The 23,338-nt window shown below is 45.7% G+C and overlaps 1 protein-coding gene across 9 annotated transcripts in view; it reads left to right on the top strand.

The window, feature by feature from the left end:
• The window catches only part of LOC110521284 (transcription factor SOX-6), a 200,384-nt gene that overhangs the window by 91,974 nt on the left and 85,072 nt on the right, over positions 1–23,338 (top strand). For 7 of the 9 annotated variants that reach the window (XM_036969424.1, XM_036969422.1, XM_036969421.1 and 4 more), the window contains one exon: positions 20,198–20,287. The exons of the other annotated variants lie outside the window; for them this stretch is intronic. In XM_036969424.1, the coding sequence (XP_036825319.1) occupies positions 20,198–20,287 (90 nt within the window). The remainder of the gene's footprint in view (positions 1–20,197; positions 20,288–23,338) is intronic. 9 annotated transcript variants of the gene reach the window in all.

The raw sequence follows: 23,338 nt of genomic DNA, 5'->3' as shown, positions 1-23,338 counted from the left end.
GGGTTGCATCACTGCCTGGTATGACAACTGCTCGGCATCTGACCATAAGGCGATGCAGAGGATAGTGCATAGGACCCAGTAGATCACTGGGGCCAAGCTTCCTGCCATTCAGGACCTATATAATAGGTGGTGTCAGAGGAAAGCCCATAAAATTGTCAGAGACTCCAGTCACCCAAGTCATAGACTGTTCTCTCTGCTACCGCACGGCAAGTGGCACCGGAGCGCCATGTCGAGGACCAAAAGGCTCCTTAACAGCTTCTACCCCCAAGCCATAAGACTGATGAACAACTAATCAAATGGCCACCGGACTATTTACATTGACCCCCCCCACTCCATTTGTTTTGTACACTGCTGCTACTCGCTGTTTATTATCTATGCATTGTCATTTCACCCCTACCTACATGTACAAATGACCTCTAATCTGTACCCCCACACATTGACTTCGTACCGGTACCCCCAGACATTGACCTAGTTATTGTTATGTTGTTGTGTTACTTTTTATAATTTTTTACTTTAGTTTATTTGGTAAATATTTTCTTAACTCTTCTTGAACTGCACTGTTGGTTAATAAGGGCTTGTAAGTAAGCATTTCACGGTAAGGTCTACACTGTTGGTTAATAAGGGCTTGTAAGTAAGCATTTCACGGTAAGGTCTACACTGTTGGTTAATAAGGGCTTGTAAGTAAGCATTTCACGGTAAGGTCTACACTGTTGGTTAATAAGGGCTTGTAAGTAAGCATTTCACGGTAAGGTCTACACTGTTGGTTAATAAGGGCTTGTAAGTAAGCATTTCACGGTAAGGTCTACACTGTTGGTTAATAAGGGCTTGTAAGTAAGCATTTCACGGTAAGGTCTACACTGTTGGTTAAGGGCTTGTAAGTAAGTATTTCACGGTAAGGTCTACACTGTTGGTTAATAAGGGCTTGTAAGTAAGTATTTCACGGTAAGGTCTACACTGTTGGTTAATAAGGGCTTGTAAGTAAGCATTTCACGGTAAGGTCTACACTGTTGGTTAAGGGCTTGTAAGTAAGTATTTCACGGTAAGGTCTACACTGTTGGTTAAGGGCTTGTAAGTAAGCATTTCACGGTAAGGTCTACACTGTTGGTTAAGGGCTTGTAAGTAAGCATTTCACGGTAAGGTCTACACTGTTGGTTAAGGGCTTGTAAGTAAGCATTTCACGGTAAGGTCTACACTGTTGGTTAAGGGCTTGTAATTAAGTATTTCACGATAAGGTCTACACTTGTTGTACTCGGCGCATGTGACAAATAACGTTTGATTTGATTTGTAGACCCAATCGCCAAAACTTCTTGGTGTTTTGTAACAGTTGTCTCTTTCCATTCATCTAATGGCACGAGGGCACAGTACACTGTTTGGATGCTGGAGTCATTTTGGAGGGGACCAACTTTCGCAGTTAGCCTATCTTTCTGAGATGATTTGTTTAAATGTCATGATATAATCACACTCTGCCTTTGTGGAACCCACAGTATGTGACATATCCCATTCTAACCGGTAAGGGACTTTTGTGTGTGCGCTCGTATGTTAACGTGCTTGTGTGAGCGTACATGTGCGTTTGTGTGTGTCGGCCTTTACTGGGTGCAGGGACGTGATAGTAGTGGTACTGTGGGTAGAGGTACAGTGGTCAACATGGTACAGATGAGAATAGGGTTAAGCCTAGAGGCTAATTAAACTGACTATTTGAATCGAGGCCTGGCATTGCCAGTCTGTTTGCCCTTCCCTATAGGACTGGCTGCTTGAGTGATTGTGTGTGTGTGTGTGTGTGTGTGTACATTTGAGTGTGTGTATTTTACAAGTGTGACTGAACATCCCCCAGCCTCCTCCACCTCTCTGTTTGGTGGTCTTGTGGTCTGGTTCCCCTGTCATGAATAGGGATCTCTGCTGTAATGATTTGTGACAGAGGGCCTTAATTACATCAAGCCACATGGGATGCCCAGTAGCCTATTCCATGGCTTGGCAGTTGGCCAAACGAGTATATGTTTATCTCTTCCATATCCCCTTCAGTCCACACACATGAACACACCTCCTTGCAGTACCAGCTAGACTAGATCACAACTCCCTCAAAGACACCAAACATGTTTTTCTCTTTTCAAACAAATGTTGATGTTTATTTACCGAATACATTTTGAAGCCGTGATTTAAAAGAGTAGCAGGCCCCAGTGTGTGGCGTAAAATACACAATGTAAGTGGTTCAAATTTAGTTTTGAAAGCAGGAGACTGTGACAGTAGCTGTGAGAGGGTTTGATGATCCACTTACAGATTACAGAACAAGCCAGCTGCTTGTGTGCTGTTCTGTTCTGGTGGGCTATTCTCTCTGTTCTGTTCTGGTGGGCTATTCTCTCTGTTCTGTTCTGGTGGGCTATTCTCTCTGTTCTGTTCTGGGGTCTATTCTCTCTGTTCTGTTCTGGGGTCTATTCTCTCTGTTCTGTTCTGGGGTCTATTCTCTCTGTTCTGTTCTGGGGTCTATTCTCTATGTTCTGTTCTGGGGTCTATTCTCTATGTTCTGTTCTGGGGTCTATTCCCTCTGTTCTGTTCTGGGGTCTATTCTCTCTGTTCTGTTCTGGGGTCTATTCTCTCTGTTCTGTTCTGGGGTCTATTCTCTCTGTTCTGTTCTGGGGTCTATTCTCTCTGTTCTGTTCTGGGGTCTATTCTCTCTGTTCTGTTCTGGTGGGCTATTCTCTCTGTTCTGTTCTGGGGTCTATTCTCTCTGTTCTGTTCTGGGGTCTATTCTCTATGTTCTGTTCTGGGGTCTATTCTCTCTGTTCTGTTCTGGTGGGCTATTCTCTCTGTTCTGTTCTGGGGTCTATTCTCTCTGTTCTGTTCTGGTGGGCTATTCTCTCTGTTCTGTTCTGGTGGGCTATTCTCTCTGTTCTGTTCTGGGGTCTATTCTCTCTGTTCTGTTCTGTTGGGCTATTCTCTCTGTTCTGTTCTGGTGGGCTATTATCTCTGTTCTGTTCTGGGGTCTATTCTCTCTGTTCTGTTCTGGTGGGCTATTCTCTCTGTTCTGTTCTGGGGTCTATTCTCTCTGTTCTGTTCTGGGGTCTATTCTCTATGTTCTGTTCTGGGGTCTATTCTCTCTGTTCTGTTCTGGTGGGCTATTCTCTCTGTTCTGTTCTGGGGTCTATTCTCTCTTTTCTGTTCTGGTGGGCTATTCTCTCTGTTCTGTTCTGGTGGGCTATTCTCTCTGTTCTGTTCTGGGGTCTATTCTCTCTGTTCTGTTCTGGGGTCTATTCTCTCTGTTCTGTTCTGGGGTCTATTCTCTCTGTTCTGTTCTGGTGGGCTATTCTCTCTGTTCTGTTCTGGGGTCTATTCTCTCTGTTCTGTTCTGGGGTCTATTCTCTCTGTTCTGTTCTGGGGTCTATTCTCTCTGTTCTGTTCTGGTGGGCTATTCTCTCTGTTCTGTTCTGGGGTCTATTCCCTCTGTTCTGTTCTGGGGTCTATTCTCTCTGTTCTGTTCTGGGGTCTATTTTCTTTGTTCTGTTCTGGGGTCTATTCTCTATGTTCTGTTCTGGGGTCTATTCTCTATGTTCTGTTCTGGGGTCTATTCTCTATGTTCTGTTCTGGGGTCTATTCTCTATGTTCTGTTCTGGGGTCTATTCTCTCTGTTCTGTTCTGGGGTCTATTCTCTCTGTTCTGTTCTGGGGTCTATTCTCTCTGTTCTGTTCTGGGGTCTATTCTCTCTGTTCTGTTCTGGGGTCTATTCTCTCTGTTCTGTTCTGGGGTCTATTCTCTATGTTCTGTTCTGGGGTCTATTCTCTATGTTCTGTTCTGGGGTCTATTCTCTATGTTCTGTTCTGGGGTCTATTCTCTCTGTTCTGTTCTGGGGTCTATTCTCTCTGTTCTGTTCTGGTGGGCTATTCTCTCTGTTCTGTTCTGGGGTCTATTCTCTCTGTTCTGTTCTGGGGTCTATTCTCTATGTTCTGTTCTGGGGTCTATTCTCTCTGTTCTGTTCTGGTGGGCTATTCTCTCTGTTCTGTTCTGGGGTCTATTCTCTCTGTTCTGTTCTGGTGGGCTATTCTCTCTGTTCTGTTCTGGGGTCTATTCTCTCTGTTCTGTTCTGGTGGGCTATTCTCTCTGTTCTGTTCTGGGGTCTATTCTCTCTGTTCTGTTCTGGGGTCTATTCTCTATGTTCTGTTCTGGGGTCTATTCTCTCTGTTCTGTTCTGGGGGGCTATTCTCTCTGTTCTGTTCTGTGGTCTATCTTCTCTGTTCTGTTCTGTTCTGGGGGGCTATTCTCTCTGTTCTGTTCTGAGGGCTATTCTCTCTGTTCTGTTCTGGGGTCTATTCTCTCTGTTCTGTTCTGGGGTCTATTCTCTATGTTCTGTTCTGGGGTCTATTCTCTCTGTTCTGTTCTGGGGTCTATTCTCTCTGTTCTGTTCTGGGGTCTATTCTCTCTGTTCTGTTCTGGGGTCTATTCTCTCTGTTCTGTTCTGGGGGGCTATTCTCTCTGTTCTGTTCTGTGGTCTATTTTCTCTGTTCTGTTCTGTTCTGGGGGGCTATTCTCTCTGTTCTGTTCTGAGGGCTATTCTCTCTGTTCTGTTCTGGGGTCTATTCTCTCTGTTCTGTTCTGGGGTCAATTTTCTCTGTTCAAATCAAATCAAAATCAAATGTATTTATATAGCCCTTCGTATATCAGCTGATATCTCAAAGTGCTGTACAGAAACCCAGCCTAAAACCCCAAACAGCAAGCAATGCAGGTGTAGAATCACGGGGTCTGTTCTGGGGTCTATTCTCTCTGTTCTGTTCTGGGGGCTATTCTCTCTGTTCTGTTCTGGGGGCTATTCTCTCTGTTCTGTTCTGGGGGCTATTCTCTCTGTTCTGTTCTGGGGGCTATTCTCTCTGTTCTGTTCTGGGGTCTATTCTCCATGTTCTGTTCTGGGGGCTATTCTCTCTGTTCTGTTCTGGGGTCTATTCTCTCTGTTCTGTTCTGGGGGCTATTCTCTCTGTTCTGTTCTGGGGTCTATTCTCTCTGTTCTGTTCTGGGGTCTATTCTCTATGTTCTGTTCTGGGGGCTATTCTCTCTGTTCTGTTCTGGGGTCTATTCTCTCTGTTCTGTTCTGGGGGCTATTCTCTCTGTTCTGTTCTGGGGTCTATTCTCTATGTTCTGTTCTGGGGTCTATTCTCTATGTTCTGTTCTGGGGTCTATTCTCTCTGTCCTGTTCTGGGGTCTATTCGCTCTGTTCTGTTCTGGGGTCTATTCTCTCTGTTCTGTTCAGGGGTCTATTTTATTTGTTCTGTTCTGGGGTCTATTCTCTCTGTTCTGTTCTGATGTCTATTCTCTCTGTTCTGTTCTGGGGTCTATTCTCTCTGTTCTGTTCTGGGGTCTATTCTCTATGTTCTGTTCTGGGGTCTATTCTCTATGTTCTGTTCTGGGGGCTATTTTATTTGTTCTGTTCTGGGGTCTATTTTATTTGTTCTGTTCTGGGGTCTATTCCCTCTGTTCTGTTCTGGGGTCTATTCTCTCTGTTCTGTTCTGGGGTCTATTCTCTCTGTTCTGTTCTGGTGGGCTATTCTCTCTGTTCTGTTCTGGGGTCTATTCTCTCTGTTCTGTTCTGGGGTCAATTCTCTCTGTTCAAATCAAATCAAAATCAAATTTATTTATATAGCCCTTCGTACATCAGCTGATATCTCAAAGTGCTGTACATACCCAGCCTAAAACCCCAAACAGCAAGCAATGCAGGTGTAGAAGCACAGGGTCTGTTCTGGGGTCTATTCTCTATGTTCTGTTCTGGGGTCTATTCTCTCTGTGCTGTTCTGTTCTGGTGTGCTATTCTCTCTATGTGCTGTTCTGTTCTGGTGGGCTATTCTCTCTATGTGCTGTTCTGTTCTGGTGGGCTATTCTCTCTCTGTGCTGTTCTGTTCTGGTGGGCTATTCTCTCTATGTGCTGTTCTGTTCTGTTGGGCTATTCTCTCTGTGCTGTTCTGGTGGGCCATTCTCTCTCTGTGCTGTTCTGTTCTGGTGGGCTATTCTCTCTATGTGCTGTTCTGTTCTAGTGGACTATTGTGCTTTCTGTTCTGGTGGGCTATTCTCTCTCTGTGCTGTTCTGTTCTGGTGGGCTATTCTCTCTCTGTGCTGTGCTGTTCTAGTGGACTATTGTGCTGTTCTGTTCTGGTGGACTATTCTCTCTCTGTGCTGTTCTTTTCTGGTGAGCTATTCTCTCTCTGTGCTGTTCTGTTCTTTTGGGCTATTCTCTCTCTGTGCTGTTCTGGTGGGCTATTCTCTCTGTGCTGTTCTGTTCTGGTGGGCTATTCTCTCTGTGTTGTTCTGTTCTGGTGGGCTATTCTCTCTATGTGCTGTGCTGTTCTGGTGGGCTATTCTCTCTGTGCTGTTCTGTTCTGGTGGGCTATTCTCTCTGTGCTGTTCTGTTCTGGTGGGCTATTCTCTCTGTGCTGTTCTGTTCTGGTGAGCTATTCCCTCTCTGTGCTGTTCTGTTCTGGTGGGCTATTCTCTCTCTGTGCTGTTCTGTTCTGGTGGACTATTCTCTCTCTGTGCTGTTCTTTTCTGGTGGGCTATTCTCTCTCTGTGCTGTTCTGTTCTTTTGGGCTATTCTCTCTCTGTGCTGTTCTGTTCTGGTGGGCTATTCTCTCTGTGCTGTTCTGTTCTGGTGGGCTATTCTCTCTATGTGCTGTGCTGTTCTGGTGGGCTATTCTCTCTGTGCTGTTCTGTTCTGGTGGGCTATTCTCTCTGTGTTGTTCTGTTCTGGTGGGCTATTCTCTCTGTGCTGTTCTGTTCTGGTGAGCTATTCCCTCTCTGTGCTGTTCTGTTCTGGTGGGCTATTCTCTCTCTGTGCTGTTCTGTTCTGGTGGGCTATTCTCTCTATGTGCTGTTCTGTTCTGGTGGGCTATTCTCTCTATGTGCTGTTCTGTTCTGGTGGGCTATTCTCTCTATGTGCTGTTCTGTTCTGGTGGGCTATTCTCTCTGTGCTGTTCTGGTGGGCTATTCTCTCTATGTGCTGTTCTGTTCTGGTGGGCTATTCTCTCTATGTGCTGTTCTGTTCTGGTGGGCTATTCTCTCTATGTGCTGTTCTGTTCTGGTGGGCTATTCTCTCTCTGTGCTGTTCTAGTGGACTATTGTGCTTTCTGTTCTGGTGGGCTATTCTCTCTATGTGCTGTTCTGTTCTGGTGGGCTATTCTCTCTATGTGCTGTTCTGTTCTGGTGGGCTATTCTCTCTATGTGCTGTTCTGTTCTGGTGGACTATTCTCTCTCTGTGCTGTTCTAGTGGACTATTGTGCTTTCTGTTCTGGTGGGCTATTCTCTCTGTTCTGTTCTGGTGGGCTATTCTCTCTATGTGCTGTTCTGTTCTGGTGGGCTATTCTCTCTGTGCTGTTCTGGTGGGCTATTCTCTCTATGTGCTGTTCTGTTCTGGTGGGCTATTCTCTCTATGTGCTGTTCTGTTCTGGTGGGCTATTCTCTCTGTGCTGTTCTGGTGGACTATTCTCTCTCTATGCTGTTCTAGTGGACTATTGTGCTTTCTGTTCTGGTGGGCTATTCTCTCTCTGTGTTGTTCTGTTCTGGTGGGCTATTCTCTCTCTGTGCTGTTCTTTTCTGGTGAGCTATTCCCTCTCTGTGCTGTTCTGTTCTGGTGGGCTATTCTCTCTCTGTGCTGTTCTGTTCTAGTGGACTATTGTGCTTTCTGTTCTGGTGGGCTGTTCTCTCTCTGTGCTGTTCTTTTCTGGTGAGCTATTCTCTCTCTGTGCTGTTCTGTTCTGGTCGACTATTCTCTCTCTGTGCTGTTCTGTTCTGGTGGACTATTCTCTCTCTGTGCTGTTCTGTTCTGGTGGGCTATTCTCTCTCTGTGCTGTTCTGTTCTGGTGGGCTATTCTCTCTCTGTGCTGTTCTGGTGGACTATTCTCTCTCTGTGCTGTTCTGTTCTGGTGGGCTATTCTCTCTCTGTGCTGTTCTGTTCTGGTGGACTATTCTCTCTCTGTGCTGTTCTGTTCTGGTGGGCTATTCTCTCTCTGTGCTGTTCTGTTCTGGTGGGCTATTCTCTCTCTGTGCTGTTCTGGTGGACTATTCTCTCTCTGTGCTGTTCTGTTCTGGTGGGCTATTCTCTCTCTGTGCTGTTCTGGTGGGCTATTCTCTCTCTGTGCTGTTCTGTTCTGGTGGGCTTTTCTCTCTCTGTGCTGTTCTAGTGGACTATTGTGCTTTCTGTTCTGGTGGGCTATTCTCTCTCTGTGCTGTTCTGGTGGACTATTCTCTCTCTGTGCTGTTCTGGTGGTCTATTCTCTATCTGTGCTGTTCTGGCGGGCTATTCTCTCTCTGTGCTGTTCTGTTCTGGTGGACTATTCTCTCTCTGTGCTGTTCTGTTCTGGTGGACTATTCTCTCTCTGTGCTGTTCTCGTGGGCTATTCTCTCTCTGTGCTGTTCTGGCGGGCTATTCTCTCTCTGTGCTGTTCTGTTCTGGTGGGCTATTCTCTCTCTGCGCTGTTCTGGTGGGCTATTCTCTCTCTGTGCTGTTCTGTTCTGGTGGGCTATTCTCTCTCTGTGCTGTTCTGTTCTGGTGGGCTATTCTCTCTCTGTGCTGTTCTGGTGGGCTATTCTCTCTCTGTGCTGTTCTGGTGGGCTATTCTCTCTCCGTGCTGTTCTGTTCTGGTGGGCTATTCTCTCTCTGTGCTGTTCTGGCGGGCTATTCTCTCTCTGTGCTGTTCTGTTCTGGTGGGCTATTCTCTCTCTGCGCTGTTCTGTTCTGGTGGGCTGTTCTCTCTCTGTTCTGTTCATGTGGACCTTTCTCTCTCTGTGCTGTTCTGGTAGGCTCCTATTTGAGCGTGTTAACATCAGTAACACTGTGCTGCACTCAGTTGTTGAACCCCCCCACCTCTCCTACCGCCTGTGAACCCAACCACCCACCCCAACACCCTGTTACCACCTGTAAACTGAACCACCACCACCCCAAATCACTGTTACCCTATGGCCTCCCACAACAAGACTTCTATTGTATCTCTGCCTCACATGGCATTGGGGGTGGCGAGACTCTATAGGGTTTCCTCAAATCACAACTAAAGTGGAAATGGAAGCTAAAGGACTTGAACCCGCATATTGAAGGGGTGTGGAGATGTGATCTATTCTGAAAGATGACGATGAGACGTTCTCTTTCCTTGAATTGTACTGTCTGTATTTGTATTGGGAGATGTCAGGTGAAATAAGCAAGTCGAGAGTGAATCCATACCCACGGTTTAAAGCTTAGTGTTAAGTTTCTTTGTACTTAATTGTGCTACAGTACAACGGACCCCATGACTGTAACAATTAACTGAGGTCTACGCAGAAAAGGATGATGTTCGTTCAGTGGGATTCATAGTTACAGAACATTCATAGAGTAATGTACTGTACAGTATTATAACTGATATGCCTATGTCACGTAGACTAAGGACTAATGTCAGCTCTATACAATACGTTTCTATCTGCAACTGCCAATGTAGCACAGCAACCATTTTTTTCCCATTTCCCTCTAAGTCTACCCTTCTGTTCCCTACACTTCTACCCTTCTCTACACTTCTACCCTTCTCTACACTTCTACCCTTCTGTTCCCTACACTTCTACCCTTCTCTACACTTCTACCCTTCTCTACACTTCTACCCTTCTCTACACTTCTACCCTTCTGTTCCCTACACTTCTACCCTTCTCTACACTTCTACCCTTCTCGACACTTCTACATTTCTACATTTCTACCTTTCTCTACACTTCTACCCTTCTACACATCTAACCATCTAAATGTCTACCCTTCTCTATAGGTATATTATTTTCTAAACTTCTACCCTTGTACACTTCTACCCTCTTATATACTTCTACACTTCTACCCTTTTACACTTCTACTCTTCTCTACCCTTCTCTACACTTCTACCCTTTTACACTTCTACCCTTCTCGACACTTCTACCCTCTTATATACTTCTACCCTTATACATGTCTACCCTTATACACGTCTACCCTTATACACTTCTCTACACTTTGACCTTTCTGCACTCCCACCCTTTTTTAAATTTATTTTTTATTTCACCTTTATTTAACCAGGTAGGCTAGTTGAGAACAAGTTCTCATTTGCAACTGCGACCTGGCCAAGATAAAGCATAGCAGTGTGAACAGACAACACAGAGTTACACATGGAGCAAACAATTAACAAGTCAATAACACAGTAGAAAAAAGGAGAGTCTATATACATTGTGTGCAAAAGGCATGAGGAGGTAGGCGAATAATTACAATTTTGCAATTTTTACAATTTTTGCAATTTGTTCCAGTCACAGGCAGCAGAGAACTGGAACGAAAGGCGGCCAAATGAGGTGTTGGCTTTAGGGATGATCAGTGAGATACACCTGCTGGAGCGCGTGTTACGTGTGGGTGTTTCCATCGTGACTGGAGCTTTACCTAGCATGGACTTGTAGATGACCTGGAGCCAGTGGGTCTGGCGACGAATATGTAGTGAGGGCCAGCCGACTAGAGCATACAGGTCACAGTGGTGGGTGGTATAAGGTGCTTTAGTGACAAAACGGATGGCACTGTGATAAACTGCATCCAGTTTGCTGAGTAGAGTGTTGGAAGCAATTTTGTAGATGACATCGCCGAAGTCGAGGATCGGTAGGATAGTCAGTTTTACTAGGGTTAAGTTTGGCGGCGTGAGTGAAGGAGGCTTTGTTGCGGAATAGAAAGCCGACTCTAGATTTGATTTTCGATTGGAGATGTTTGATATGAGTCTGGAAGGAGAGTTTACAGTCTAGCCAGACACCTAGGTACTTATAGATGTCCACATATTCAAGGTCGGAACCATCCAGGGTGGTGATGCTAGTCAGGCGTGCTGGTGCAGGCAGCGAACGGTTGAAAAGCATGCATTTGGTTTTACTAGCGTTTAAGAGCAGTTGGAGGCCACGGAAGGAGTGTTGTATGGCATTGAAGCTCGTTTGGAGGTTAGATAGCACAGTGTCCAAGGACGGGCCGGAAGTATATAGAATGGTGTCGTCTGCGTAGAGGTGGATCAGGGAATCGCCCGCAGCAAGAGCAACATCATTGATATATACAGAGAAAAGAGTCGGCCCGAGAATTGAACCCTGTGGCACCCCCATAGAGACTGCCAGAGGACCGGACAGCATGCACTCCGATTTGACACACTGAACTCTGTCTGCAAAGTAGTTGGTGAACCAGGCAAGGCAGTCATCAGAAAAACCGAGGCTACTGAGTCTGCCGATAAGAATATGATGATTAACAGAGTCGAAAGCCTTGGCAAGGTCGATGAAGACGGCTGCACAGTACTGTCTTTTATCGATGGCGGTTATGATATGCACCCGTGACCGGCTCGGAAACCAGATTGCACAGCGGAGAAGGTACGGTGGGATTCGAGATGGTCAGTGACCTGTTTGTTGACTTGGCTTTCGAAGACCTTAGATAGGCAGGGCAGGATGGATATAGGTCTGTAACAGTTTGGGTCCAGGGTGTCTCCCCCTTTGAAGAGGGGGGTGACTGCGGCAGCTTTCCAATCCTTGGGGATCTCAGACGATATGAAAGAGAGGTTGAACAGGCTGGTAATAGGGGTTGCGACAATGGCGGCAGATAGTTTCAGAAATAGAGGGTCCAGATTGTCAAGCCCAGCTAATTTGTACGGGTCCAGGTTTTGCAGCTCTTTCAGAACATCTGCTATCTGGATTTGGGTAAAGGAGAACCTGGAGAGGCTTGGGCGAGTAGCTGCAGGGGGGGGGGGGGGGGGCGGAGCTGTTGGCCGAGGTTGGAGTAGCCAGGCGGAAGGCATGGCCAGCCGTTGAGAAATGCTTGTTGAAGTTTTCGATAATCATGGATTTATCGGTGTGCAACGTGTTACCTAGCCTCAGTGCAGTGGGAAGCTGGGAGGAGGTGCTCTTGTTCTCCATGGACTTCACAGTGTCCCAGAACTTTTTGGAGTTGGAGCTACAGGATGAAAATGTATTTTTTGCCTTTTTTGCCTTTTTCTACACTTCTACCCTTCTCTACAATTCTATCCTTCTGAACTTCTATCCTTCTGAAAGTCTACCCTTCTACCATTCTCTATACTTCTACCATTTTCTACACCCTTCTCTATAATTCTACACATCTACACTCATACCCTTTTCTTCCCTTCTACACTTCTACCTTTCTCTACACTTGTAGACCTCTACACTTCTACCCTGTGCTACCTTTTTACACTTCTACCCCTCTACACATCTATCCTTCTAAACTCCTTCCCTTCTCTAAACGTCTACCTTTCTAAACGTGTACTCTTCTCCACACTTCTCACCTACTCTATCCTTCTACACTTCTACCCCTCTACACGTCTATCCTTCTAAACTCCTTCCCTTCTCTAAACGTCTACCTTTCTAAACGTGTACCCTTCTCCACACTTCTCCTACTCTATCCTTCTACACTTCTACCCCTCTACACGTCTATCCTTCTAAACTCCTTCCCTTCTCTAAACGTCTACCTTTCTAAACGTGTACCCTTCTCCACACTTCTCCTACTCTATCCTTCTACACTTCTACCCCTCTACACGTCTATCCTTCTAAACTCCTTCCCTTCTCTAAACGTCTACCTTTCTAAACGTGTACCCTTCTCCACACTTCTCCCCTTCTCTATCCTTCTACACTTCTACCTTTCTAAATTTCTAAACGTGTACCCGTCTATACACTTCTACACTTCCACCCTTTCTCAACACCTTTACATCTCTAACCTGTTCTATATTTCTACTCTTCTACTCTTCTACCCTTCTACCTTTCTTTACACATCTATCATTCTGAACTTCTATCCAACTGAACTACTACCCTTCTCTACACTTCTAGACTTCTACCCTTCTCTACACTTCTAGACTTCTACCCTTCTCTACACTTCTAGACTTCTACCCTTCTCTACACTTCTAGACTTCTACCCTTCTCTACACTTCTAGACTTCTACCCTTCTCTACACTTCTAGACTTCTACCCTTCTCTACACTTCTACCCTTTTCCACACGTCTAACCTTCTTTACACTTCCACCTTTCTACACTTACACAAGTTTACCCTTCTCTACACTTCTACACTTCTCTACACTTCTACCCTTTTCCACACGTCTAACCTTCTTTACACTTCTACCTTTCTACACTTACACAAGTTTACCCTTCTCTACACTTCTACACTTCTACCCGTCTCTATACATCTACATGTCTACCCTTTTACACTTCTACCCTCTTCCCTTCATACACCAATCCAACGGTTTTGAAATTAAAATATAATTGTATTTGACATATGCGCCAGTTACAATGGCTTTAGACTTACCTTGAATTGCTTACAAGCCCTTCACAATGATGCAGAATTGAAAAAATATACGGCTGGGTTTCCTTTTGTAATACGTTATAGTCTGCAAGCGTTGGAGCCGTCCTCCAAAATGGTCCTTTTGCATGTTTGATGCCTCGTCGGAGGTCATAGCAGGCTTTATTGTAAGCGTCAATGCTCTGTGTCCCTTTCCTTGAAAGCAGTAGTGCTAGCCTTTAGCCCAGCATGGATATTGCCTGTATACGTTCGTATAGTCACTTGGGGGACGACATCATCTGTGCAGTTATTGACGAAGCCCGTGACTGATGTGGAAACTCCTCAATGCTATCTAAAAAATCCCAGAACATATCCCTCTCTGTACCAGCAAAACAGTCTTGTAGCCTTGCGTCTGCTTCATCAGACCACTTCCGTATTGAGCACATCACTGGTACTTCCTGTTTGAGCTTTTGTTTGTAAACAAGAAGCAGGAGAATAGTGGTCAGATTTGCCGAAGGGAGGATGAGGTAGGGCCTTGCATGCATTTCTGTGACTAAAATAAAAGTGGTCTACAGTTTTACTGCCCCTAGTGTGCAGGTAAAATTGAGGTAGAAAGTTGGAAGCTTGCGGGTCACTGGTTGATCAGTTGACTAGATAGTACAGAGAGACTAGTATGCTACAACACCCTTCAGCCAGCCCCCATCCACCCTGCTTGCAGGCATTCTCCAACCGTGGCCAGGATTAAGTTGCACCAAGATGCTGATCTTGGGTCAATTTTGCATTTACCCCACTAATGGTTAAGGGTAAGATCGGGTAAGGTTGGCAGATCCTAGATCTGTACCTAGGGGAAACGTCACCCTGGAGCCCGTGGCCGCTAGATCCAACAAAAGCGAGATGCAGAGCACGTGTCATCTGACACATGAAAATAGTGTCTCAGTAACGGACACCGTGCTAACACACACAACACACATCTGACTTGGGCCTCTAATGGTTTTACAGCATTTAGATCTTTTAGTGGCTAGCTGGCTACAGTACACACCCGGCCTGTTTTACTCTTGCAGTGGCTAGCTGGCTACAGTACACACCCGGCCTGTTTTACTCGCGCGTGTGTGTGTGTGTGTGTGTGTGTGACTGTGACTGTGTGTGTGTGTGTGTGTGTGTGTGTGTGTGTGTGTGTGTGTGTGTGTGTGTGTGTGTGTGTGTGTGTGTGTGTGTGTGTGTGTGTGTGACTGTGTGTGTGTGTGTTTGTTTGTTTATGTGTTCATGTGTGTGTGTTCGCACATGTTTTCCTCACCATGGTTAATTAATGATGCCTAGAGCACTGACGCCTAACTAGAGAGCTGTCAGGATCCACCAGACAAATCAACTCTCCTCCCCTACTACATCAAATGGACTGAGTAGAGAAATAAAACAACAGCTACTGTTGCCCCAGCTACTGTTGCCCCAGCTACTGTTGATCCAGCTACTGTTGCCCCAGCTACTGTTGGCCCAGCTACTCCAGCTACTGTTGGCCCACTTCTATTGCAGAAGGGTGTCAGAAACATACACTATACTTTATTTAGAGGTGGGAGGGGGTCAGTACCCAATAGTGCAGTTGGAGAGGGAGAGAGAGAACAACTGGACAGAGGATTTATGTCAGAGTGAAATCATAAAACTCAACATACTGTATGCCCAAACACCAGGAGTCAGGCCAGAGAGGAAAGGAGAAACACCAGGAGTCAGGCCAGAGAGGAAAGGAGAAACACCAGGAGTCAGGCCAGAGAGGAAAGGAGAAACACCAGGAGTCAGGCCAGAGAGGAAAGGAGAGATCCACTCTTTAGCACACACACACACACACACACACACACACACACACACACACACACACACACACACACACACACACATCCTTAAATCAGTGTTTAGGTCAACTGTTGGTGTGTGTTTGCTGTGTGTTGCGTGCTTGCTACCAGGTGTGTATGTGAGAGAGGGAGCAAGAGAAAGACAAGGATGATATCTCTCCTCTCTACAAGTGGTGATCTCATGGGAGGCTGCTGTAGGCAGTTAAGGCTGGCTCTAAGCTCCTGGCAGTGTCCTCCCTCCAGGACTGTTGATGCTTGCCTGCTGCACACCGTCACACGTCTGTGGTTTCTGTTAAACACCATAAACACTTGCTTTTGGCACAACGCTGAGGCAGCCAGGTGATAAAAAGTATGTTTACACCAAGCACAATCTCTGATACTTGGCGGGCCCAACAGATTTACAATGACAGCTCTGCCTGTGTGTGTTGGGGTCTGTGTGTGTGTGTGTATGAGACAAATAGAAGCACTTTGGGACTTTCTTCCCGCCTCAATCTCCTCTTCCTGGTCCTCCTCTTTTTCCTCTTCTCCTCCCTATTTTCTTCCTCCTCCCCCACTCATCTCCTATCTCTTCTTCTTCCTCCTCCCTTCTTCTCTTCCTCTTCATCACCCTCCGTTTCTTCCTTCTTCATTCTATTTTCCCCTACTCCCTCTCTCTCTCCTTCCCTCTCTCTCCCTTCTCCTTATCTCTCCAATTCTCCTTATCTCTCCCCTTATCTCTCCCCTTATCTCTCCACTTCTCCCTCCCTCATTCTCTCTCCTTCGCTCCCTCTCTCTCTCTCTCGCTCCCTCTCTCTCCCTCGCTCTCCCGTTCTCCCTCTCTCTCCCATTCTCCCTCTCTCTCTCCCCATTCTCCCTCTCTCTTTTCCCTTCTCCCTCTCTCTCTTCCCTTCTCCCTCACTCTCTCCCCTTCTCCCTCTCTCTCTCCCCTTCCCTTTCTCTCCCCTTCTCTCCCTCTCCCCTTCTCCCTCCCCTCTCCCTCTCTCCCTCTCCCTCTCCCCCTCTCCCCTTCTCCTTCTCTCCTTCTCTCCCCTTCTCCTTCTCTCCTTCTCTCCCTCCCTCTCTCTCGCGCTCTCGCTCTCTCTCTCTTTCTCTCTCTCTCTCTCACTCTTTACCCTTCTCACACTCTCTCCCATTCTCCCTCCCTCTCCTCTTCTCTCCCTCTCCCTCTTTCTTTCCTTCTCTCTCTCCCTTTCTACCCCTCTCCCTCTCTCATTTTCTCTCCCTCTCTGTCCTCTTCTCTCCCTTCCCCCTCTCTCTCCCCTTCTATCTCTCTCCCTCTCGCCCCTTCTCCCTTTCTCCTCTTCTCCCTCTCTCTCACTCTCTCTCCCCTTCTCCCTCTTTCCCTCTCGCTCCCCTTCTCCCTCTCTCCCCTTCTCTGGACTTTGTTCACAAGTCGTTCATCACCTGAATAGCTCCTCTACTTTGGGAAGGTGTGGACAGTGTGGTATTTTTATCCATTCCCCAATCTAAACATCACTTGAACCTCACTCTGTAGGGTTAAGAAAGGAGGGAGAGATAGAGACCCATCTAGGGTAAAACACATCTCATCATCCTTTACTCCTCTCTTCTCCTCTCCATCCTCATTTACTCCTCCCATCCTCCTTTACTCCACTCTTCCCCTCTCCATCCTCATTTTACTCCTCTCTTCTCCTCTCCATCCTCATTTACTCCTCTCTTCTCCTCTCATCCTCATTTACTCCTCTCTTTCCTCTCCATCCACCTTTTACTCCTCTCTTCTCCATCCTCCTTTACTCCTCTCTTCTCCTCTCCATCCTCATTTTACTCCTCTCTTCTCCTCTCCATCCTCATTTTACTCCTCTCTTCTCCTCTCATCCTCATTTACTCCTCTCTTCTCCTCTCCATCCTAATTTTACTCCTCTCTTCTCCTCTCCATCCTCATTTACTCCTCTCTTCTCCTCTCATCCTCATTTACTCCTCTCTTCTCCTCTCCATCCTCCTCTACTCCTCTCTTCTCCTCTCCATCCTCATTTTACTCCTCTCTTCTCCTCTCCATCCTCATTTTACTCCTTTCTTCTCCTCTCCATCCTCATTTACTCCTCTCTTCTCCTCTCATCCTCATTTACTCCTCTCTTCTCCTCTCCATCCTAATTTTACTCCTCTCTTCTCCTCTCCATCCTCATTTACTCCTCTCTTCTCCTCTCATCCTCATTTACTCCTCTCTTCTCCTCTCCATCCTCATTTTACTCCTCTCTTCTCCTCTCCATCCTCATTTACTCCTCTCTTCTCCTCTCATCCTCATTTACTCCTCTCTTCTCCTCTCCATCCTCATTTACTCCTCTCTTCTCCTCTCATCCTCATTTACTCCTCTCTTCTCCTCTCCATCCTCATTTTACTCCTCTCTTCTCCTCTCCATCCTCATTTACTCCTCTCTTCTCCTCTCATCCTCATTTACTCCTCTCTTCTCCTCTCCATCCTCATTTACTCCTCTCTTCTCCTCTCCATCCACCTTTTACTCCTCTCTTCTCCTCTCCATCCTAATTTTACTCCTCTCTTCTCCTCTCCATCCTCATTTACTCCTCTCTTCTCCTCTCATCCTCATTTACTCCTCTCTTCTCCTCTCATCCTCATTTTACTCCTCTCTTCTCCTCTCCATCCTCATTTTACTCCTCTCTTCTCCTCTCATCCTCATTTACTCCTCTCTTCTCCTCTCCATCCTAATTTTACTCCTCTCTTCTCCTCTCCATCCTCATTTACTCCTCTCTTCTCCTCTCATCCTCATTTACTCCTCTCTTCTCCTCTCCATCCTCCTCTACTCCTCTCTTCTCCTCTCCATCCTCATTTTACTCCTCTCTTCTCCTCTCCATCCTCATTTTACTCCTTTCTTCTCCTCTCCATCCTCATTTACTCCTCTCTTCTCCTCTCATCCTCATTTACTCCTCTCTTCTCCTCTCCATCCTAATTTTACTCCTCTCTTCTCCTCTCCATCCTCATTTACTCCTCTCTTCTCCTCTCATCCTCATTTACTCCTCTCTTCTCCTCTCCATCCTCATTTTACTCCTCTCTTCTCCTCTCCATCCTCATTTACTCCTCTCTTCTCCTCTCATCCTCATTTACTCCTCTCTTCTCCTCTCCATCCTCATTTACTCCTCTCTTCTCCTCTCATCCTCATTTACTCCTCTCTTCTCCTCTCCATCCTCATTTTACTCCTCTCTTCTCCTCTCCATCCTCATTTACTCCTCTCTTCTCCTCTCCATCCTCATTTACTCCTCCCTTCTCCTCTCCATCCTCATTTTACTCCTCTCTTCTCCTCTCCATCCTCATTTACTCCTCTCTTCTCCTCTCCATCCTCATTTTACTCCTCTCTTCTCCTCTCCATCCTCATTTACTCCTCTCTTCTCCTCTCATCCTCATTTACTCCTCTCTTCTCCTCTCCATCCTCATTTACTCCTCTCTTCTCCTCTCCATCCACCTTTTACTCCTCTCTTCTCCTCTCCATCCTAATTTTACTCCTCTCTTCTCCTCTCCATCCTCATTTACTCCTCTCTTCTCCTCTCATCCTCATTTACTCCTCTCTTCTCCTCTCATCCTCATTTACTCCTCTCTTCTCCTCTCCATCCTCATTTTACTCCTCTCTTCTCCTCTCCATCCTCATTTACTCCTCTCTTCTCCTCTCCATCCTCATTTACTCCTCTCTTCTCCTCTCCATCCACCTTTTACTCCTCTCTTCTCCTCTCCATCCTAATTTTACTCCTCTCTTCTCCTCTCCATCCTCATTTACTCCTCTCTTCTCCTCTCATCCTCATTTACTCCTCTCTTCTCCTCTCCATCCTCATTTACTCCTCTCTTCTCCTCTCCATCCTCATTTACTCCTCTCTTCTCCTCTCCATCCTCCTGCGTCTCGCTCTCCCTTCTTCCTCCTTCTCTCTTCAGATGTTCATCAGCGTGGGGGGGTATAAATCGTATAAACCCCCCCCCCCCCCCCCCACACACACAGACACCCACGTTTCCCTCGTACAGCGCCAAAGCACAGACGTAGAGTAGAGATACAGGTTGTATTTTCTTTCCCTAAGTGCGTCTATAAATCCTCCCTCTAATTGTGTTTTATGTGAGGCCTAACAGACTGTATGTTTAGCTCTCATAGTGGGAGAAAGACACTCTTCCCTTGGTTGTAAATAGTCTACCAAATATATACAGTATATGTCAAGCTAGGCGTCCTTTCAGGTTGAGAAGACAAATTATCAACAAATTACAGGGGATTTTGACGGCAAAATTGCATCTTGTTATTAGGAATTGGACTTCCATGTTTTGAGTACACAGGGTGGGAAAGGCCTTTTGGAATTTGAAATATGTTTTGAAGTTCGCCTCTTTTGTAGGTATTTACATTTAGTTTCTTATGGGCTGCATCTCATACATAGTGCATTACTTTGGTTAAAAGTATTGCACTACTTTGGTTAAAAGTAGTGCATTACTTTGGTTAAAGTAGTGCACTACATAAGGAATAGGGTGCCATTGGGAACGCATACATTGCCTCCCTTTTAATTGACCATTGTTCGTGTTCATCCCATGTGATCCCGCACCCGCATGAACTTATTTACAATAATCATAATCCAGTGTTAACATGCTAGGCTTTAATGGGGCTGAATAACATGTGTCTCAAATGGCACCCTATTCCCATAGGGTCCTGGTCAAAAGTAGTGCACTACATAGGGGATAGGGTGCCACTTGGGACACGCGCACCAAGTTAGTTGTATTCAATCCTTTTGAGAGCCTCATGACCACAATAGACCTCTCAAACAAAAAATGAAGCCGTTCAAATGCCCATGTGCTTATGAATACTTGTCCTTTTGTTAGGATCTAGTCCCACAGATGAGCCATTGTCCACTTAACCATTTTGTATCTAGAAAATCCCTTTGGGGGGTTTCCATACTGGAAGAGAAGAATGCCGTCTTGACTGCTTGACGTCTCCGGTATCTCTCTCTCTCTCTCTCATACACACTGGGGGCATAGAGATGAATGCTGAACATAATATTCAGAGAATGTAAAGAGACCCATTGAGAGATTTAGTGGAGTGGTTTCCATCGCATTCTGCTCAGCCAATCACATGTACCTTGAGTGACAGAACCAGGATACTATCTTGTGTGTTCCTCTCCTCCTCTCTCCTCCTGTAGAGTCGACCTGTATGGAGAGACTTCTGTCTAAAGACTGGAAAGACAGGATGGAGAGACTGAATGCCAGCAAGCTCCTAGGAGAGGTCAAAGGTGAGACTTTGCATCAAAGATGGCCGTTATTCATGGGGTATCCCCCACTCTCTTGTAGTTACACTGCATTTGGAAAGTATTCAGACCCCTTGACTTTTTACACATTTTTTTTTACGTTACAGCCTTATTATAGAATAGATTAAATAAAAAACATCCTCATCAATCTACACATAATGCCCCATAATGATGAAGCAAAAAACGTTTTATTTTATTTTAAATGTTAGCTAATTTATATATTTTTAAAACAGACCTTATTTACATAAGTATTCAGACCCTTTGCTATGAGACTTGAAATTGAGCTCAGGTGCATACTGTTTCCATTGAGCATCCTTGAGATGTTTCTACAACTTGATTGGCGTCCACCTGTGGTAAATTCAATTGATTGGACATGATTTGGAAAGGCACACTCCTGTCTATATAAGTTCCCACAGTTGACAGTGCATGTCAGAGCAAAAACCAAGCCATGAGGTCGAAGGAATTGTCCGTAGAGCTCTGAGAGAGGATTGTGTCGAGGCACAGATCTGGTGGAAGAGTAGCAAAATGTTTGTGCAGCATCAAAGGCCCCAAAGAAGCAGTGGCCTCCATCATTCTTAAATGGAAGAAGTTTGGAACCATCAAGACTCTTCCTAGAGCTGTCCGCCTGGCCAAACTGAGCAATCGAGGGAGAAGGGCCTTGGTCAGGGAGTTGACCAAGAACCCAATGGTCACTCTGACAGAGCTCTAGAATTCCTCTGTGGAGATGGGAGAACCTTCCAGGAGGACAACCATCTCTGCAGCACTCCACCAATCAGGCCTTTATGGTAGAGTGGCCAAACGGAAGCCACTCCTCAGTAAAAGGCACAACAGCCCACTTGGAGTTTGCCAAAAGGCACCTAATGGACTCTCAGACCATGAGAAACAAGATTATCTGGCCTGATGAAACCAATATAGAACTCTTTGGCCTGAATTCCAGGCGTCACGTCTAGAGGAAACCTGGCAACATCCCTACAATGAAGCATGGAGGTGGCAGCACCATCATGCTGTGTGGATGTTTTTCAGCAGCAGGGACTGGGAGAGCAGTCAGGATCGAAGGAAAGATGAATGGAGCAAAGTACAGAGAGATCCTTGATGAAAACCTGCTCCAGAGTGCTCGGGATCTCAGGCTGGGGTGTATGTTCACCTTCCAACAGGACAACGACCCTAAGCACACAGCCAAGACAACGCAGGAGTGGCTTTAGGACAAGACTCTGAATGTCCTTGAGTGGCCCAGCCAGAGCCAGAACTTGAACCCGATCGAACATCTCTGGAGACCTGAAAATAGCTTTGCAGCGACGCTCCCCATCCAACCTGACAGAGCTTGAGAAGATCTGCAGAGAAGAATGGAAGAAACTTCCCAAATACAGGTGTGACAAGCTTGTAGCGTCATACCCAAGAAAACTCAAGGCTGTAATCGCTGCCAAAGGTGCTTCAACAAAGTACTGAGTAAAGGGTCTGAATACTTGTGTAAGCATTCTTTTCATGTCCAGGTTGAAATCATAACTTTGATTAAATGTATGTATGAAAAATCAGTCCACTTTCTAACGTGTGTATTCCTCAGCAGTAACTTTGACAAGCCTATACATGAGGTGGGGTAAATGCTCTTATGTGCAAAGTAAGCAAATCCGAATTTGTAGTTAGGAAAGCTAACTGATTTCAGTGTGTTGTATTCAATTCAAACTCCCATTGGGACTAGCTTGTGAATAGACACAGGTGGAGGACGGTTACATAGAATCACACACAGGCATGTTTTAGCTGGATCTAGTTTAGGGGTTGAACACTTGAATATCACATCAATTATGCTTTTACACACACACACACACACACACACACACACACACACACACACACACACACACACACACACACACACACACACACACACACACACACACATAGAGAGAGAGAGAGAAAAAGCCTCATCCGTTAGTCTACTGCTTAGGTCTACTGCTTCATTAGCATGCAAACTAAGAGGCTTAAACGCATTAAGACCCACAGCGTGTTGAATGATGAATCAACAAGTGTTTTAGTGTGGTTAACATCTATACAGTTCTATACATGCTTTTAGGATTGTCCGTGAGGCTGTATATTGTATGAAAGCTGACTTTCAGAGATGACTGTCTTTACCTCCTACCCATACCCACCATGGGCACGCACGAACGCACACACACACACACCCCAGTGGAGGCTGGTGGGAGGAGCTATAGGAGGACGAGCTCATTGTAATGGTTGGAATGGAATAAATGGAACGTTATCAAACATGCGGAAACCAAACGTTTGATACCGTTCCATTGATTCCATTCCAGCCATTACAATGAGCTCGTCCTCCTATAGCTCCTCCCACCAGCCTCCACTGACAGACACATACACACACTGAATGGGAATTATTTGATTTGAAACATTTCCCTGTTAATTTCACCATACTTCAGTCCTCCTCAGTGTCTGAGTAACAACGGCACAGGCTTATTATATCTGATAAAAGAAGATAATTAATAACTGATTTCCTGCTGCAAAATCATCCAAGAATCTAAAAACATCTTACGCAACATGTTTCATACATAATTTGCGCTGGCATTGTAAAAAAAGAAAAAGAAAAAAAAAGACTGTTTAGAATTGATGCAGTGAAATGTGTTGTTTTTCAGGGTCAGTCATGGTAGTATGGCGCCCCTGGAGCAAAGTAGGGTTATGTACCTTGCTCAAGGCCACATCGACAGATTTTTTTGGTTACTGCCCCAACACTCTAGCCGCTAGGATGAAAGTTCGATTGAGGGAGATAACATTATGACTACGTCCCAAATGGCACCGTATTCCCTACATTGTGCACTACTTATGAACAGAGCCCAATAGGTCCTGGACAAAAGTAGTGCACTATGTAGGGAATAGGGTGCCATTTGGGATTCACCCTTGATGAGCTTTCTGAATCCAACCCTCTCATTCCTCATCAATCTGCTCCTTCTTAGCGGCGCTCTGAAAGTGCCATTTAGATTGCCCACTTAGAAAGGGCAGCATTTCCTCTGCAGATAACGTAAAAAATAC

The sequence above is a fragment of the Oncorhynchus mykiss genome, chromosome 30 (assembly GCF_013265735.2).
Source record: "Oncorhynchus mykiss isolate Arlee chromosome 30, USDA_OmykA_1.1, whole genome shotgun sequence".
NCBI classification, from domain to species: Eukaryota; Metazoa; Chordata; class Actinopteri; order Salmoniformes; family Salmonidae; genus Oncorhynchus; species Oncorhynchus mykiss.
Note: the sequence above shows the minus strand (reverse complement) of the source record. Positions and strands in the feature narration are given on the sequence as shown.